The 21,093-nt window shown below is 33.7% G+C and overlaps 1 protein-coding gene across 7 annotated transcripts in view; it reads left to right on the top strand.

Moving 5' to 3' along the window:
- The window catches only part of Pdp1 (PAR bZIP family member Pdp1), a 147,384-nt gene that overhangs the window by 93,756 nt on the left and 32,535 nt on the right, over positions 1 to 21,093 (top strand). For 4 of the 7 annotated variants that reach the window (XM_085205799.1, XM_085205798.1, XM_085205796.1 and 1 more), the window contains one exon: positions 8,834 to 8,872. The exons of 1 other annotated variant lie outside the window; for it this stretch is intronic. In XM_085205799.1, the coding sequence (XP_085061925.1) occupies positions 8,834 to 8,872 (39 nt within the window). Of the gene's footprint in view, positions 1 to 8,173; positions 8,370 to 8,833; positions 8,873 to 21,093 lie in introns of those variants that run through there. 2 more of the 7 variants (XM_085205807.1, XM_085205804.1) reach the window with 2 other exon arrangements.

Genomic DNA, 21,093 nt, shown 5'->3' with positions numbered 1-21,093 from the left:
ATATAAAGATTATAGTAAATGATACCTTTATAGGACTTTGCAATCCGCCTGCCATCTATAATGTAATGACCATTTATCTCCCTTCAGATAAATCCTCCTTTCCCTCCCCCTCCTCTATAAATTGTACTTTTCGTTGACCTACAATCATAAAATTGATACGTAACCTTTTGTTGGTACTAACCTACTTTATGCACTTAGCAAGGTTTTTATTTTAGAAATTTTGTAAGTTAATATTTGAATTGAGAGGCCATTGTGGCCCGGTAGTAGCGTTTTATTTTGGAAGATTGAGTATACTAAAAGTATCAATATTTTTTGCACTTACAAACCCGACGACAGTAGTCAACCCGACGAAGTGTGTGAGATACGTAAACGTGCGTCCTATATGCTCTTTATATATACCTACTTTAGATACAATTTTTACATTCCATTCCTATATGACGTAACTTAACACTGCGCTTTTTCTTAATCAAGCAAAACAACAAAAATACTGAAATTTTATAAAGAAACCAAAAATTTTGTTTATGTATAAAATTGTATATAACTACAATAATTTTACAAGTAATAAAATTATTCCACAGAAGATCTTTATTTTTATGAGAATTGGCTTGCGTTTAGATAGAAATCGAGTGGTTGTTTTAGTTAGTATTAAAATGTTTGAAAAAGCAAAGAAATACTTTTTTCTTTATCGCAAGAGCAAACTACATACTGTGGTGCTGTGTGGCAAAATGCATAATTTGAAGTTGCTTTTGAAGTTGTTCACAAATGTAAGGGCGAATCACTAGTGATTATGATAGTGATATTTCTCCGTATTCTCTATTCTATTTTTAATGTAGTTACTAGATATATTTATTGGTTGACGCTATATCCCCCATATAGGAAGGTAGGCAGAAGAAACTTAGTGTTAACGCGCTTCGCCTGTTGCACCTTGCACCATAACAAAGAAATAAAAAAAACCGTTCTTCTCCGTGGATATTGAGGTTCAATTCCGTTTATCTTAACTAATAATTCGCCGAAAATGAAAATATTAAATATTTTATTCCTACATATGGGAAAAGAACCCATGATCACAATCACAGCCTTGTGCCAGCGGGCTACTACGGCCTCATTTAACAAAAAAACACAATTTAATTTTATTTTCAAATCATCAAACGGTAAAGAATGAAGACATAAATAATATTGAAAGTAGGCTAATTGGGTGTAGTTTATAGTAACCGAGCGTTTGTTATCTGCGTTTGTACAAGATTCCCAATGGCTATGATTAATCAGTTACTAAGTGATTCACATAAGTGGAAATGCTTTGGAACTTTGCATGGTGAGTGGCGACATTCAACACCACGCTTAGTTTTCGAGTGCGACTCGTACCCACAACCATCACCCTTAAATTCAAACTCTATGCCGTTGCGCCAAGGCCTCTCCTCATCGACTCTATCCTCATCCGTAGTCATTAATTTTGGCGCACTCTCGACCTTGAACCCAATGTGTTTCGACCACCGCAACATTGCGGACTAACAGAGCTATATAGGCGCGATGATATCCCTTTTGAGTAAAACATTATATTTCAATTATTTTCATTTTCCCACTTTGATTGACAAAACGTGGTGTTGGGTCCTCTCAGCACTTAATGTGACGGTAAGTGAGGAACGGAGGTCTCATCCTCCTCGGTATTCTCTGCCCAGACTCCTAAGCGGAAAATATGTTTTAAATAAAAAAGATCTTCCGTTTAGTCTTACATTATAAGTTTTAATATAATTTTAAGTAGAGTAAAGCTGTGACCTTGACCTAGCCGGGCTTGCATTTTCAATACTTATAGCTAACAGCGTGTCGTGCGAACGCTTATTTGATACATTAATTATTTTACACTAAAATTGCATACATTTTTGTATTACATATCTATATTACTATACTTACGTTATATTATAAAGGCAATAAGTTCGACTGGTTAAACTCGCTAATCTCAGGAACTACTAGGGTCGAAAAAAAAATATTTTGTGTATCCATTGATCGAGGAAGCCCTGTAACCCACTGAACCTGTGGTCAGTGCTCAGCTCTTACACACAGGCGAAGCCGTTCATTTAAGCAAGTTATATGTACATACATTTTGTATGTACATAATGTCTATATATTCCTTTAATGCCTCCCACTTCCTTTCTTCCACTTCCTTCACTCCCATTCCCACTCTGGTAGCAAGATAAAAAGCAAAATCTAATTTGTATCCTAAAACCTGCAACGCGTTTCCTTAATCATTAGGTATACTCCACAATTTTCCTTATCAAAAAAAAAATATTTTAATGAAAACCATCTCTTCTCCCATTACCTTTAATTTGATGTGCTAATTTGTTATTCCGCAAATATTTACTGAAATTGTATTGAATTTATGTTATTTTTCCTCCTGTTAGAGTTTCTCAGTACAAAGTAATGCCCGGGCTTTGAAAGCGAGAATGCCTTTTAAATTCCACTTCTAATATGAAAGAGGAAGCTTTGCTCCACAGCGAATAGATTTAAGCTTCTTGTATACCTACATACAATGTGGGCTATCACACGTTGCAGGAGTATAATTGTTTGACTGTAATAAACGAACTTATTGGGAGTCGTTTTTTAGCTTCACGCTTTATACCTTGTAGGTACCTGGTGCCTCTTTTGTCTCGTCCACTAATATTGACCCGCAACAGGTTGTGGGTTCGATTCTCAATTCTGGAGGTACTGCGTGGTGGGTGGCGGACCTCAGCGTGTACAAACCATTATTTAACGCGCAATCAGTAAGACAGTATGACTGTACATTAAAAAATCATTAAAACGATGCTATTTTTGCATTTCCTTTTGATCGCGAGCAAAAGTGCAACGTTGCTATAACGACCTTTGACAAACACATATCAATGCCCTCTTCAAACACCGTAGACACCTGGGCTGACTGTCTGACAGCTCTTTATGAAAATTGTTGGGTTTATTTTGTTTTTAGTTAGTATTAAAGATATGAGAATAGAGTGTTAGGTTAGGTATTATATTTTTGTTGTTCCACGCTGTGTCTCTTATATAGCAGGGTAGGTTAGGTTAGGTTAGAGAACGAACCTAGTGTTAAGAAACTTCGTCCCTTACTTCGCTCCCCATTTTTTAATATATCGAATGTAAAGTCGGGGAACTCAACGCAGCACTTTACCTTCTTCACAGAGTTTAACTTAGTTGATCAATAATGAGCTATGTATTGCTGTAAATGTTCTCTAATTCATTAATCATTCTAAATAACCTATTAAATATTAAAGTTTTTTTTATCTTTGCAGTAGAAATAGTATAAAAAATCTTCTTTAGAAAATTACTTTAGTAATTTCAAACTTATATAGAAAAGTTGCTCACTTTCTTTTATAGCTCACTAAACGAAACGAAAGTTATTTTCTGTTGCAAAATATTTTTTTAACGTAAATATCCGTTCGGAGGCCTCAAGCGAAGTGTTTGAACTCGGTAAAATCCATCAGTTACAAATATAAAACCTGTGGACACACAAACTGCGAGTAAATACAACACCTCTACTAAATGGCTAGAAAAGTTTTCTCCATTAATCCTTCCGGTGCGTTACGTTTAATTCTTTTGTTGATATCTATATTTAAATCAAAAAAGTTTTTATTATTTATGTCTTTTACGCTGTATCCCGCATATAGCAGGTCAAGGAGTGCTAAGACACTCCTTTGAGTGGCGGAACTTAACGGCGCGCCTCCATCTTGTAACCAGAGCAAGGAATCGAATCGAATCGTAGAAGGATTATGCCACTGCGCTACGAGAGCCTCTAGCTTTTTCTTTTTTTCCAGACCTTTTAAAATTTCCAGTAATTACATTACACGTACCTATAAACGTAAGCTCAACCTGCCAGGACCGCAATTGTCAGTTCTGACGTATACAGGAAGTATTGCGCGATACAGCGAACCATACTGACATAACTGACATGTGCCAGTGGCGTCCCAGAAAATATGGTACGATTTTCAATAGAAAGCCTAGTCCACGTTATTATTGCTGCAACACTATCGTTTTATGTTAGGGTACATTTTGTTGTAAGTAATATTACTAATATAGTAAATACTAAATAAGTAGATAGAATAGTGCGTGAAGTTATTAGGTTTGATATCCACTAAAAGGAATGACTCATCATATTTATTATAATTTATGGTAGGTAAACCGTGGTGGAATGTGAGGAACCGAGTGTATATTATCTTAAATCTAGATTTACTTTGTAGGACATGTGATGCAAAAAAAATTGGTGTGCACACATATGGTTTCCTTGGGAAGGATTCCTAGTAGTATGGGAACGAAAACGAAGAAAACGAAGTTGCAGGCGGCCACTAGTTTTCAATATGTATAATCATTCTGTCAAGTAGTGTTCCAGTAGCTATACTATAAATCCCGAGGTCGTTGTGGCGCAGCGGTACAAAGGTGTGACTGTAACGCGACGGTTATGGGTTGGATCCCCACTCGAAGTTAAATATTTATTTACGTTTATATTTCCATTTCTTCGCTCTGGTGTCGAGGAAAAGCGCGGCGTTGGGTTCTGCCCCTCAACACGCAATGCCTCCAGAATTCGGCGGAAAGTGGGCAACGGAGTATCTTATAACTAGGTTCCCTCTGCCTACCCTGCTGTGTACGGGATACAGATTTTTTTATTGATAACAATGTATTAATGCTAAATGAAACTGAACACCCGAAAGGTTGATGACCAATGTTATCACCAAGCAACGCTACTTTATAGTAACAACTTTGGCACAATTTGCAAGACTCTAAATGTCTAAATTTTGTAGGAATAAATAGGACCAAAAAGTAACAAATCACACCACAGACGGTTAAGTAGCGTTTAATTTAACGATAGAGATTCGTCGAGTTATAAATAACTCGGTGTACGTCGTTCTGTCAGTTGACAGAAGTAGTAGTTGATTGTTACCAAAATTGAACGCGGCTTTTATTTACATAATATTTTTTTTGTTTTAAATTCCAAATATTTTTGTATATGATAAGTTTTTTTAGTTTCACGCTGTAGGTACTTACTTTACCTAGTGTTAAGACACTCCGTTCCCATTATGACACTTCCTTTCCCCACTTTTCACCGAAATCTGGAGGGATAGCATGCTGAGTGGCAGACTCAATGCCTCGTTACCAGAGCGAAGAAATGGAAATATTGAGTAGGGATCGAACCCATAACGAGTCGGTGTTACAGTCGAATCTGCAACCATCGCGCTTACATTCGGGCGCCACTGCGTCACGATGCCCTGAAACTCGAATACGGTTCAAATAAATTAGTACATTGTATAGCTTAATTAACTTTTGTAATGGAAATGAGGGTAATTAATAATTATTGTTTGGCGGTAGCTTGTAAATAAATTGATACACTAGCGACCCGATCGCGGATTCGTCCGCTCGAACCATACAATTATTTATTTACTAATCTGAGTTACTGTCGTGTTCTTATAACAATATCATTTTAAACATATAATATCTATAGGCCCATAGGAAAGTTTCAACAAATTAAATAAAATTGTTATTTTAAAATATTTTTATAATAATAAGTAAGTATAATCGCACCGATTTTTATGAAATTTGATATTCAGACTTTTAAAAATACTTAATTGAAAATATGTTTCGTGGTTTATTTTAATTGACCCCCTAAGAGTGCAAATAAGGGGTTGAAAGTTTGTATGGAAAAATCTTTATATCGCCACCGATTTTTATAAAATGCAGGCAAAGCCGCGGGCGAGCCGCTAGTATAAAATAAATAAAATCAAAAGTGAGTCTCGCGCTACATCCCGCAAGTAAGTAGGTACTCTCTATAGATACAACCGAAATTAACATTTGTCTTCATAAATTGTAAGAAATGTTTCATCAATCACGAGTATCAATAGCTTTTGAAAGAAGTCCGACATGACAGCGTTAAGAAGCAGTGTTTTATTATAGAAAATATGCTTTATCGTATATTTATAGGAAAAAATCCAACATTTTAAGTATATTCCACACTAAAGATACATATATAAAACCAGTACTGAGATTAGAGTGTTCAACCACACTCACACAAAGTCTTCATCTCTACAATAGTATCTATTAATACAGAAGTATTCATTTAAAATGTGCTGGAAACACTAAATTTAAGTATTTCAATATCAGCATTGAACACCCGCATAATATGCTTATAAGCCCCATAAAAAATAATTGTTATGATGGTCATACTCATGTAGAAAATGAAAGCCATTTTAATAGCGTTTACACGATTTGAGCCCTTTTTTCTACAAGTAAGTAGATCGTAAAAAAATGTCAACAGGACGGTTGTTGAGTTGATTATTTTAGTCGTTCATCATCGTCCATTCCTCAAGACAAAGCGCGGCGTTGAGTCCCGACACTCAACACGCAATGTCTGGAATTCGGGCAGGTATTGAAAAACCGAGTGTCTTATAAGTGCTAGGTTATCTTTGCCTACCCCACTATAATTTTTCTTTGTTGACCTACGTAGAGACTTACTTTATGTTTTGTATTACTATTTTGATTATTTTATTCGATTTTTTAAGCTTTATTCCTGTACCGTGATGACTTTTCAGTAGATATATGTATTTTATTACTGCCGTTCCGCGCGCGGCTTCGCTCGTTTGAACTACACAATTATTTATTTTCTCATCTGAATTACATTCGTCATCCAATAATAACATTATAATTTTAAAGACAATATCCATACGTTAAAAACTAAAATTTCAGCCAATTCAAGTGAAAACTGCATTACTGAGTTTAGGGTGCACAAACGCACAGACAAACCGACAAATAACAATTTGTATAAATTGACATACACGCATAACGCATATTTTGGCCTTTAACGGCTCCTATAGTAAATTTAAATCATATAATTGGAACAAATAGACAAAACATAGTATTCAGTTTAGTTGTAATGATACTGAATAGAATACTTAGTAGGCGTGAAGCAGCAAGTCACGGAAATAATGTACGGTAATGCTTGAGTTTCATATATTATATATAGAATATTGTAATATCTTATTACAATAATCACCTGATTTTGAAATTAGTCTTCAAAGTGAAGAGAAAAATCTGAAAATTTTCTTTTTTATTGAAATTGCGAAACTCTAATACATTAATTATAAAATACAGATAAATAACAAATGCATAATATTATAAATACAAATCTACAGCTAAAATTACAATACGAACGTAATTTCGTTTAGTTACTTACATCTACATCAATGTTATATTCAATTCAAGGCCGAGCAAACACTTAGGCAACCGGTTACTTTTTATTTGTCATTCTCAGTTATTACGTGAAATTATGTCATATTGTATTGTAATTTTGCCATGCCATCTAGACTACCTAGATCCAAAAATGTAACATTGTATATATATATATATATATATCTTTTTACTTAAATTCTTGATGTTGTCCTCTTAGAATGCAGTGCTGCTTTTAATTAGGACATCATTTATTAATATAGTAATTGTGAATGTACATTATTACATAAAAAAAACACTATTTTTATGTAATAATGTATGTCCTGTTAGTGACCTAAAAAATAAATAAATAAACAAAATGCGTTTTGGCGCCATCTGGGGAGAATTATGTTGATGACAAGAATGCTTAAGTTAAACCGCGCGCTTGAAATAGAAATATTAATAAATAAATTGAAAACTAAAGATTCAGTCAATTCAGTAGAACAGTTGTATAAAATAATTGTTACGGCAATTAGCTAATTTGTCGAACTAAATACTTTAAATTGACATAACTTTTTTATTTATGAACCGTTTGTAATAAAATATATCCTTTTGTTTTCGAAAGCTTTCCAGAAACCAACAGTAAAAACCGCATCTAAATCGGTTAAGCCGCTTCTGAGATTAGCGATAACAAACGCACAAACAGACAAATATTTTAAAAATTATTGTTTTAGGTTCTGTTACGTTTATAAAGGTTCCCAATAACATTTTTTTCTAAATATGTTCCAAGTACAGACACCGACCCTCTTATGATTTTATAATAAGTATAGATATAGAGACACTGTGTTTGTGTTTTGGCGCCATCTGGAGTAAGCTATGTAGATGACAGGCGTGCTTGTCACGTGCTTCTGACGAACTGCTTTACTGACCCACAACGGGCCGGCAAATCAGAGAGCGGCCTGCTTTATCGACGTAGCCGTTCACACCAATCACGAGACTATACTCTGTGACCATACCGGGCACATGTGATTGGAGTATAGAGCCACAGAAATATATATTTTTAAAAGTTTTTAATTAATTTTAGTTTTAATTATTTTTAATTTGGTTTTTTAAGTTTTTGTTTGGTGTTTTGGCGATGAGTAGGAACGGTGAGGCTTTTATTTTAACTGCGTATATAATTGCAGCGCTACATCAAGGTGGTTTGTGACGATATTATTTTGTGTTTGTTTTATTTGTGGGAGGTAGATGGCGTTAGGTGGGCCTTTTGTTGACGATGTAGTTTTCATTTATTGCCTGAGATGGCGCTATTTTTTTTTTTTTTTTGTTTGATTTTGTTACATTTAATAAGAATAATTATTACTTTTAATTTGCGATATTACAAAAATAAAAAATTGTACTATTAATATGTGAGCTGTGATATTTTCAAAATGTAATTTAATTATTTTAATGTATTTATTTTTAATATTTATTAGATTGAAATATTTATTTTGAAACTTTATATTTCTAAATATTTTCGTCGTCTAAGAACGCAGTGTCTTAACACAGTGTTTTGCAGAAAATAGATGAAAATAAAAAAGTCAATCATTACATCGCTTTTTATATATTCAATATTTTTTTTATTTAATTTTATTTTGCTTAAATCATTATTTGTTTTTTCCAGATTTCCTGAGTCACGGCGCTAGTTTCAACAAGAAATACGGTTAGTGCACACTATACAACAATGTACATACAAAAAAATGTCAGTTGTCAATCAGTCAGTCAATTTTATTATAAAAATAGATAAACATACAACACATATGCATTTAGCATATAAAAATACAGCAAATTAATATAAACAACAACAGTTGTTTATATTAATTTGCTTACGTATAAATTTACCATGTAATAAAACGTAAAGTTAGCTTGCTAAAAAGTAAGAATAGCGCGGGTTCATTCCTGTTTGATTTAACTTTTACTTCATTTTCAACTGACATTTTCTACGATACGTTTTATATATTTTTAAAATTCTTATTCTCTAACTCGAAATAAGCATTGCGAATAACCTATGCAAAGATTGTTAGTTTTTCCTTGATATTATGTGGATATGTATGGTGTGTGATGTATACGTTTGTGATAATTGTAGATTTTATACTATGAGTCATCCGCTAACGAGTAATTGTTTAGAAAATGCAAGACAATTTAGCGGAAAAATTGTAATTATTACATGTACCTATAGATTCAAAAATGAATTGTTGAAACATTTCGTTCTTATATTTATATATTTCATTTTCTTATATCTTAATAAGATGAAATATAACTGAATATTTTAGATTTTACATTTATATTTATAAAAAAATCATAAAGGATCGGTGTCTGTACATGAAAGATATATTTATGTATTAAAATCTTTATTTTATTTTTATTTACATGTAATAACGTAATAGAAACAAATTCAAAATAATTAAAAAAGTTTTTGTCTGTTTGTCCGTGAACTATGAACGTAAATATGAAATATGAACGTAAATATTTTAACAATACAACCATTTGTTTTACGCCTTACTTCGTCCGCTAGCAGTACACAATTATTTATTTTTTATTTTCTCATCTCAATTACTTTCGTTATCCAATAACATTATCATTTGGAAGATAATATCCATAGATTAATAGATAAAGTTTTAGCCAATTCAATAAAATACTTCTTTAATTACTTCTTTACATAACTTTTTTATTGATTGAAATAAAACAAACACTAAATGTTAAGGAAAGTTTGCCAAAATAGAACAGTGAAAACTGCATTTACGTCGGCTGAGCCGTTTCCGAGACTAGCTTGAACAAAAACAAACAGATAAAAATTTTAAACAAAAATAATTGTTTTACCACTTTAGTGCCCCATTACAATGATAAAGGCCGCCGAAAATTAAAAAAACATTTTATATATCTTTCGTGTACGGACACCGATCCGTTACGATTTTATTATAATTAATCTATCGCCACCTACATTTAGATATTATAAATTTTAATATATCGCAAAATGAATGTAACCGAGTCAAAACAAAACATTCACTCTATACGTATATAAAAACAGGAAAAAGAATTTAAATTTCTAATTTTTATTTATAAGCTTCACGTTGTATCAAGCATATAGCGGGGTAGATAGAGGTGACCGAGAGTTAAGACATTTCGCTCCCCATTTTCCACCAAATTTTCGAGACATTGCGTGTTGACTGGCAGCACTCGAGCAGCGCAGCGCAGAACAAAGACATGATAATAATAATAAATAATTAATTCCCTCGAGTGGAAATCGAACCCACTACAAATATAATTATTAACTTAACTTAACTTCACGCTTTATCCCTAAGGGTAAAGCGAGGGTAGTCAGAGAGAACGGAGCGCCAAAAGCCAAAAGCTCTTTCGCCTCGTCCACTGTCTGTGTTTATGGTCAAATCGTGTTTGCCACAAACAAATTCCTTTCCTTGCAAATTTCCAACATAAGCTTTCCAGCCTCATTTATCCTCTTGTCACCATACTGACCTAGCACTCCCTCGTAACCGCTTCGCGCAGTTCCTATCCATCCGTTCAAACCACCACATATTATTAATTTTTCGTTCACTCTAACGCTATCTAAAACATCCCTGACACTCTCCCAAAACTAGTCGAGTTCGCTTATAGAGCTGAGGATACTGGCGCATACGCAATTTAATTATTAAATATTTAAAGTTTTTCATATAAAAATAAAATATATTATCCTATAAAGGAAAACTGATCACCATTCAGCATTTTACGTGTATTTAATACTACATGTATTGCGAAGTTGACATCTATAAACGAGGTTCAATTGCTTTCAACTATATGGCAATGAAATAAAATATTTTCTACACCATCATTATTATTAGGATGTTTAGTTATAAGTAAAGTATACTAGCTTTCACCCGCGGCTTCGCACGCCTGGTTTGTCATTTGCCATTTGCCATATGGACAATAATTAAGAAATGTCTATGACACTTGAGTTCATAGAATGTCCAAGGTAACTCAGTTCGCAGGCAGATGTAACCCACTACATCGAAATGATTATCGCGATGTAAGATAGCTTTAGATTTCGATTTCCTCGATAAATTGACTATTTAACACAAAAATAACTATTCAATTCGAAGCAGTAGTTCCTAACATTAGACTGTATATACCACGTATATAGGTGGGTTATTTTTATATATGTAAAGCAAAATTAAATCAGCTTCATGGTGTATTCCGCACAAAGCAGGGTAGGCAGAGGGAACCTATTGTTAAGACACTCCGTTCCCCACTTTCTGCCGAATTCTGAGTGTTGAGTGGTAAAACACTACGCCGCGTTATCAGAGCGAGGATATGAAAATTTTAAATATTACATTTCCTCGAGGGTGAAATGAACTCACGACCTGTCACTTTTACAGTGGTACGCTTATGCCCCATACCCTCACGACTAGCCTCCGACAAAATTTATATTTATCTTATACTACCGGACGCGCGCAGCTTCGCCTGCTTATTTGGGCCCTCAGGGGTGAACTCTAATAACACATGTTTAATGAAATATTTTTAAAAGTCGAAATTTAAAATATTTATAAAAATTGTTGGCGATTTAAAGAATTTTCCATACAAACTTTCAACCCCTATTTCATCGCTATAGGGTTAAAATTTTTCAAAATCCCTTCTTAGTGGATGTCCAGATTACGAAAATAACTGTATGTCAAAATTTCACATTTCTACGCACAGCGGTTACGGCGTCTTACCTCAGTCAGTGGGAACATGTCCTTTTATATATATAGATTTTCGTCTTTTTTGTTTTGTTTTTCTTTATTTTTTATCTTCTAAACTAGAACTAGAAGATTATTTAACACCCAGCCACTCAACCATGCACATAAAATCCCATGCGTTTATAGCATTAAAATGAAACTTGTACGTATTCAGTATACAAATGTTTAGGGATCTCGATACAATACGTTATTTATTATATTATAGACAATCTTTTGAATTGCGGAACTCTACGCCACGGGGAATAAGAATAATGCATTACCTCGAATTAGGGTTGAACCTGTAGGTCGCGTTTACAGATAGATATACACTACCTCACTGCGCCACGATGTCCTTATTCTAGTTTTAATTTCATATACATATAAAATGATACCTAAATCATTTAAATATAATATAATGATTTACAGCTTCTATGAACATTTTTCTATATATAATTTTAAATAATCAACATAAGCTTACTTTTTTTTGTAAAGAAGATATTTAAGCGAATTTAACGTCGTGGTGCAGAGGCCCAGTGTCTGAATATAAACGTGACGGTCGTGCGTTTCGTTGCTTCTCGAGGGATTCATTTTAATTTGTTCTCTCTGTAACAATAATTATTATATGGATTTTATTTTTTAAATTTTAGGTATAAAAAAATACAAACACGTCATTAACTGGTACTATAAGAATCACTCACACAATACTTTTTTTATAAAACTAGAAATAAAAAGAGAGTTAATAAAGTTTTTTCTATAAATATTAATTGATCTATAGAATTGATCTATATAATTTTTTTATTCATCATCTCTGGCAAATATAGAGTAAACATAAAAAACCAATTACTATGAACTTTTTTGTCAAATTTATGTCCATTTTGGAGATATTAAACTAAATGCTAGGACTCATCAATATTAGTTTCACGGTGTAACCCGCACATAGCAGGATAGGCAAAGGGAACTTGGAAACAGTGTTAAGACACTCTGTCTCCATTAAGACACTTTCATTCCCCACTTTCCGTCGAATTCTGGAGGAATTGCATGTTGCGGCATGGCGGCATGGAAATGAATAAATATTAAATATTTTATTACCTCGAGTGGGAATCGAACCTTCAACTTGTCCTATTTACAGTCGCACGCTTGTGCTCCTTCGCCACGACTGGTCTCTAGTTAATATTGCGGAAAATATTGCTTGAGGTACGTAGAGGTAGCCTAGTGAGTACACCCCCCACCGCCCCTCGCCCCCCGGAGTGGGCATCAAAGCTACTGCAGTCGCGATTGTAACAGAATGTCGTAGTAAATAATAGTTTATATAGGTAATATGAAATTGTTCTCAATTATTTTATGTCCATTAAAAAATTCTAACTCGAGGTAATGAAATAACCGCACGAATTCCTTTTCAGTATCAATATTAATATATACAATGGTGACGTAGATAAGGCTGGTGGTGCAGTGGGGTAGCCTCTGTCCGGTAAAACAAACGGCGGTGTTTAGATCCACCACAACATATATACATAGTGCTAGTGTAAACTAATTTAGTTGATAGCTTAAGCAACTACGAAATTCTCACTATCCATTAGCTAGCACTTCGCCATAAATAAATATTCATAGAAGTTATAACCTATATCACAACAAGCATATATAAATAACAAATAAAATAAAAAAACGGAGAACCAAAGAGAAAAAGCAGAGAAAAAAAACACTAAAACCCACACTATCAGTCTGCAAGGCCGGTCACGTTTCGCGTGGCGTGCGCCGCCAGCACGGATAGACGCACGTGCCTCGTCCAACCATCTCTCAATCCCGCGTAGCCGACCCTGGAGGTCGGTCGTCACCATTGAGCTTCCCGAGGATAGGATATGGCCAGCTCGACGGCTGGACAGACACGGCTATATAGATATGGGTATAGATTCGAATTCTGACAAATGTTTTTTACAACCTGCACCTATATCGCGGCGGCATAACATGTTTATACCAGGTAGGTTGTGTGTTTGTCATATAGGTTTTGTGTGTATTTTATATGGTTACACAAATATTATATTTTAAGTTGTGTGTTGGTTTGTGTTTATACACGTAATTAGTGTTGTGTTTACTTTAGTGAAAAGTTTATACCGGCGTTTTGACGTTATGTTTATATCAGGTATATCGAATTTTCTTTTTATTTTTCTTGTGTGTTTGTGTAAATATTATCTATATTTGTGATACTTTTTGACATGCAAGACACAAAACAGTTATTTTTTTGTGTATATATAATACACGCTATGTTATTATTCTTCTCATAGTTTACATCGGCGTCTTTACCTCATTGGCATAATTACGTTCAGACCAGGTAGATTGTTTGTTTTTCTTTGTTTTCTTAACATTTGATATGTATTTTCAACATTTTAAGTTATATTTACTATTTTTGTGTATAAGTTATGTTATTTATTAAAGTTAAAAAACTCACGGACTCTATCTCTGTCATATATCACTTTGGTGCAACAATGATGTATTTACACTTTATGGGATATTGTAGGAGACACAATCAAAATTTGTTTATAGTCTTTTCGCATATATTAACATTTTTAACTGCTTTTTTTAAAAAAAAGTGTAATGTTTTCACTATTGCTCCAAATGAGTTAAGAAGTTTCAATAGGCGGCTAATATATAACTAGCTAAGGTGGTTCTACATTTTACGTACTTTATTTTTTCCCTATATATATTGTATATGTTATATATACATATATTGTGTTAGATTTGTATGCTACGTTGTTATTATACATTCAGGTTAGACCGAGAACTATGTTTTTTCGTATTATCATTTGCCTTTTTTTAACCTCCTCACTGTATCCCTCATATAGCGTGCTAGACAGAGGGAACTTTAAAACATTCCGTTCCCTACTTTCCGCCTAATTTTCGAGTAATTGCGTGTTAAGGCGTAATTGAACGCCACGCTTTGTATTCGTACCAGAATAATGAAATGAAAACAATTCCCCGAGAGGAAATCGATCGCATAACTGTCGCGTTCACAGTAACTCGCTCTACCACTGCATCGCGACGTCATATTTATATATATATATATTTAGTTATATTATTGACTATTCCATATATACATGTTATATACATGTATATATATATATACAAAACTATGCTATTATTATACAGTGTCTATCCTTCCATCGGAGCGTGAAGAACTCCGCTTAAATACACGTCATATGGACTTAGTTTTGTTAAGGCAAGTTGTTTATTTAAAAATATGTTGACTTACACTGTATCCCCCATATGAGAACGCAGTGAGAACCTGAGAACCTAGGGTTAAGATACTCTGTTCCCATTGAGACACTTCCGTTCCCTATTTTCCGCTGAATTCTGGAGGCATTGCATGTTGAGTGGCGGAACTCAACGCCGCGTTAAATATTTGATTTTCTCGAGTGAGAATCGAATCTACAACCTGTTACGTTTACTGTCCCCTGTCATGCGCCACCATCGGCCCCAATAGTAATTTCTATATAAATAATATTTTTTAAAATAACAACTTAGGCGTAAAATTCCGTTGAATTCTGTTTTCTTGTTGTTGTAGTTCAATAGAATCTTGAAAACGCTTTACGTTGAACAATGAAATCTAATATCTTTAAAATTTTTTTCATCATAAGCTTTACTTTTATAGTTATTTATAAAAAGGCATAGTTACGAATGGACAACTTTAAGGAGGAAAGTAAATAAGTAGTAAATAAGTGTTATGTTTAAAAAAAGGTCGACATGGGTGGTGTGGTGGCGTTTAACCTGACGTGATGAAACGGGATGACTGTCGGTTCGATTACACCTCAGGAGTATTGTTATATTCAAGTTGTTTACATGTGTTAAAATAAATCGCGTCTATCTCCACATTGGCGGCCGGCTACGCACCTGTAGCTCCTCTGGTGTTACAGGAGGTCGTACGGTCGTACACTCGTTTATTTAATTTTTTTATAAAAAAAAAAAACAATAATTCAGGTTTCACATTTTTAGTTTCAATGATAACAATGGAAGTAATTTGTAAATAATTGTTAAGTGGGAAAACAGAGTGTCTTATCATTATGCTCCTGTGTCAGTGTCTACTCTGCTACAGCTTAAGGCTGAAAAAAAAAGCACGTGGCCGGTGTTGTTTACACATATATGTATTGTTTGCCGCCTGATTGATTGTGGCGTTGAATTTTACTATCTAAATATTGCTATACTAAGCCCCTTGTGTTTGATAACCCCGAAATCGGATATTACTAATAATTACAGTTATTTGCCCTGGGGTACCATAAGGAATTCGTATCTGCTAGTAAAGTCATGATACTAAGATCCAGGTTTCTTCTGCCTATCTTGCTATGAGCGAGTTAGAGCGTGAACCCTAAAAAAATATTCAAGCAGACATTCGGCTTAAAAGCATTTCCTAGAGGCTGGCGCCGTATATGACTGTAAAAGTAACGGTTTTTATTGAATTACCGTTGCTTTTACAAGGACAATAATTTATTCCCCTTAATGGGGCGATTCCCATGCAGGGTAATTAATTATTTTCCTTTCTTTACTCTGTTAAGAAGACAAAGCCCAGCATTGAGTTTCGCCACTCAACACGCAAGATCTCTAACATCTGGTGAGGCGTGGGCAACAGAGTACCTTAACATTAGATTACCTCTCTTTACTCTACTATTTGCAGGATACACCATAAAGTTTGTTTGATCGATCGCTTTAATCTCAAGAATTATTGGTCCTAATTATAAAATTATTTTTGTGTTAGACAGTCACAGGCTATAGGCATTATTAAATATACATATATAGCACATTAATCATTTTAATGTAACCCACTGGAAAAAACCACCACGGACAAAACCACAGGTAAAAGTTAACTAATTTCTGAATAAAAAGAGAGTAGAGAACGGAAAAACAACGTTATTTCTTCACCAACTAAGCAATATGAAAATTGCGGTGAAGCCTTATTTTTCTCAACACGTGCTAGTGTAGTAGTTCACGTTTAATGCCTGCCCTTTACTTGGAGCGTTCATAATTTTATTCTATTTAATACTTAATTAACTATATTATTAAGTGACACTAGTTAGTGACAGGTAGTGATAATTTCTCTGTTTTCTTACATTTGGATTTTTGTACTGTATTTATTTATGTATAATTCAGTCGGAGACTATACAGAATAGTTCTTATGGTCATTGAGTAGTGGCTGGAAGTCATAGGCTTTGTGAAATAAAAACAATAAAATAAAACTCCATCTCCAAACATCCAGGCCTTCAATCGTATATTCATAATAAGAATAACTACAGTTTCAGATAAGTCGGTTCGATCGGTTACGGATATTAGATTTTATAAAGTTTTATTTTCAAAAAATCCCCTATTAACAATGATTAATTGCACCTGTATTTATATACCGCTCTCAACTGTGAGATCGACCTTGACAAATCGTTTCCATTCATTACAACCTATGAATAAAAACGGCATCTCAAGATAAACCTCAGAGTTGAGAGCGATTTATAACTACGGGCCCTAGTCTCCGCTCATATCCAAAATTATCCGTAACTTTCTCACTTTTATATAGGATTCCATTACGGTTACGGATAGCTTTTTATTTCGGATATCCAATAGTTTGGGTTACGGTTACGGGACTATATAAGAGCATTTCTGATTCAAATTGTATCACGATGTCGTTAAATCGTGTTTACACACTCGTATTTCATATTGGTGGTCGAACCCTAAAATCTGTAAAGTCCGGAATCGCATGTTAGAATTCGGAAATTTCATCCCATGGATCAATTCTCTAGAAAATTGGGCTGCATATTGAAGGTACGCTGTAATTTTGTGTTCTATAAAGCCTTAAGTCAAATTTCTAAAGTTAGCGCCTTTATTCGCATGGCCAAGTGAGCAGAACAAACCTGGTGCTAACATAAAACCTTCTTTTACTAACTAACAAATTTGATGAGCAGCATAATGGGAATAATTTAAATATAATTATTCCCCCGAGTGGGAGTCGAACCCATAAAACTTGCGCTTACAGTTATGGGTGAAAAGTTTGAAAAAACAATAAAGCCCAGGTCAAGTCTGTCCAGTGTCTCCCAGAAAATACCTCCAGATACAGATACAGATGCCCGTGCTTACAGTCAGACGCGGTTTCTCTGCGGCACGACGACCTCTATACCGAACATATCAAAACTGATAATGGCACGCTAAGGAATATGGCTATTTCATAATAAATTAATTTTTAACAAAAAGGAAAACCGACTTCTAACAACGAACTAAAAAGTGAAAAATTATAACTTTATTATTAAACAGACTTAGAAATTAGATATTGTAGTAAAGGTGTTGTAGCATTAGTTTGACACCGACTTCAAAATTATAAAATCTTTGTAAAATTATTTTTCACTTTTTAGTTCGTTGTTAGAAGTCGGTTTTTGTTTTTGTTAAAAATTAATTTATTTTACGATTTTAAGTGATGGGTAGATCTTGAAATGATGCTTCTTAAACGAGTGGTGATGGTGGTGGTAGTGGTTGTCAACGAGTGGTTGTGGTTGTCCCATGTAAAACTTTATTTAATTAGGTATTATTTTTGTGCAGTTACATTTTGGTATATTGACAAGAACATACATAATAAAAAGCATTCGGGCGAATTGAGAATCTCCCTTTTTTGAAGTTGGTTGAAAATGAGAACATCCACTTTTTGAGGTTGGTTGAAAAGAAATGCAACGATCAGGAGTCTCACTTCTGACATCAATTTAAAAAGTTTTTGCTTGTAACTATTACAGTATAATGAATTTTTTACAAATAAAACAAACTTTCTAAATTTTCACCAGATCCCATAATCGGAACCTAACCAAACTTTCACCAAATTATCCTTGAAGTGTATTCTCTCTAATAAAAAAAGAATCATCAAAATCGGTCGGCGCGACATTGAGTTATTCGTCTATTTGTCGCGCACATACCTATTGTAAATTTAAGACTTATGGAATGTTCTCATGGATACCATTGTCAGACATGGACCAAAAAAAAAGGGACCATTCGGGAGGCTTCACCTTTCAAACACAAAAAAAAATTTCTAAATCGGTTCACCCACTCAAAAGTTATGAGGTAACAAACATAAAAAAAAAAAAAAAACAGCCGAATTGATAACCTCCTTTTCAAGAAAATAAGTAAGTAAGAATCGAACCCACAATCTGTCGCATTTACAGTCCCTCATCGTGCAGATATTTTACTTTTCCTTGAATGGTCATTGAATTCGTAACCAGTCGAACTTTACTCAGCTAAGATTATTTTCTCACGAAATAATATTATAGTTTAAAATGGAATGAATGTAAAGCCTTAATAATAAGAAAGCCTTTTAAAATATTCACTCGGGTTATAAGAAATGGAATGTGAGGCGAAAGTAGGATATTATATGTAGCAGGCGGTAATCTTACTTTCTGATGTAAAAAGGAACCTGTCCACAAAAAACACCACAATTTTTTGTAATTTTTATTTAAAATAAATTACGTGTTCGACGGGTACAAAAATTTCGTAACATTTATGTTTTGAAGTGGACTCTATTGTAGTGTTTTCAAGACATTCCTGATTGAGTGGCGTAACTTAACGCCTCACTTGTATTATATTTGACCGGAATACATGAATATTAAAATTTTATTAGCATATTTTCTATCGATTAAGCTATCCAGTAAAAAAACCTATTAATACCGGTAGTTCTTGAGATGGCGCGCATATTTATATTATTAGTATAAATATATAAGCACTTTTAAAGAAGGAAAATTGCAAGACGCTAGTTCGCACGCAGAATTGCATCTAGTGCCATTATCACGATTTGTGTCCCCTCGCCCAACGATTCAGGATGATTTATTCATTTATAGACTCTTATGTCTAATAGACGTTAGGGCTGCAACTAGACTCTCCGTTCCCCGTTTACTATCCAATCTTTGAGACATAGCGTGTTGAGTGGTGGAAGTCTACGCCGCTCTGTGATATCTCCGCTCCCACGATATTTCTTACATTATTACATTGTCGTGTATTCACTTTCAGTTTTGAAAGAAGACAGAATTAAGTGACTCAATTCTCCATTTTGTACTCTCTGTCAAAAGTTACTGGGAAATGCTTTATACTGCAAGTTTGTGTATAGTTATTATACACTCACACTCTCAAGGTTAAGATGAATCGATTGACGTAAAAATCAAAGTCGATCAACCCGTTTGGTCTCTACAACGCCACATAGGAAGAAATATACATACATACATACTTAGTTTGGTAAACACATTACCCTCTTTTGCGTCGCGTAGTCGGTAAAAAACACACTTTTTCCACACACAACCTAGTAGCTTAGGCACTCACTTTCCGCAGAATTTTAGAGAGCGGAGAAATAAAAATAATTTAAATATAATCCTCTGAGGAGGAAACTAACCTCCAACCATTGAATATACGAAATATGTAAGAAAATTTTATAAAAAACTTTTCGTGTGTTTATATATATTTTTTATTATGATTATTTTTATGGAAATTGAATTATAATATTTTTTATCAGTTGACACTATAGTAACACGTTAGTCTCTCAACTTGTAGTTAGATGGCGGTCTTCTGTTTCATCAGAATGTATGAATGTTGTAAATCTAAAAAATACGCAATATCTATACTTTTTGCACGTTCCTTCAATCGAAAGGCAGGGCACGTGTACAAAAAGCCTTGATATTGATTTCTTATTTATATCCTTTTCGATTTAAGCATTGGTTAAGTCGATACCAAGATACTATTTAAATATTTTAGAACGTATAATGTCCTAAGTTGTTTACAAAATTCTAAAATTTACTGAAATTTAAATGTTCTTTAAGCAGGTAGGTAGTTAGTATTTAATTTTAAGTTTCGTTTATATACATTAGGTACTTATAAATGTTTATAAATGCATCTCACTTAAATATTCTTAAGCTGATATCTTGCTTCACTTGAAAATCGAAATAATACTATTTTTCCTATATGTTGGTATACTATACCTACTTATATTACTTAAAATAACATTAACAATAAGTTACGGTACAACATTAAAAAAAATGAATTAATAGAACGACAAAATATTTGAAATTATAATTTAAAATATTCCTATGCTGAAAAAAACCATTTACATCGATACCATCACGAGGTACCTACTCAAAAGGCAATGTAAGAACTAAAGAAAAAAAATAAATAAAAAATAACAATT

Source organism: Heliconius melpomene, chromosome 21 (assembly GCF_056956725.1).
Source record: "Heliconius melpomene rosina isolate 202511_hmr_F chromosome 21, ASM5695672v1, whole genome shotgun sequence".
In the NCBI taxonomy this organism is placed as follows: Eukaryota; Metazoa; Arthropoda; class Insecta; order Lepidoptera; family Nymphalidae; genus Heliconius; species Heliconius melpomene.
This window is presented reverse-complemented; position numbering and strand designations above follow the sequence as displayed.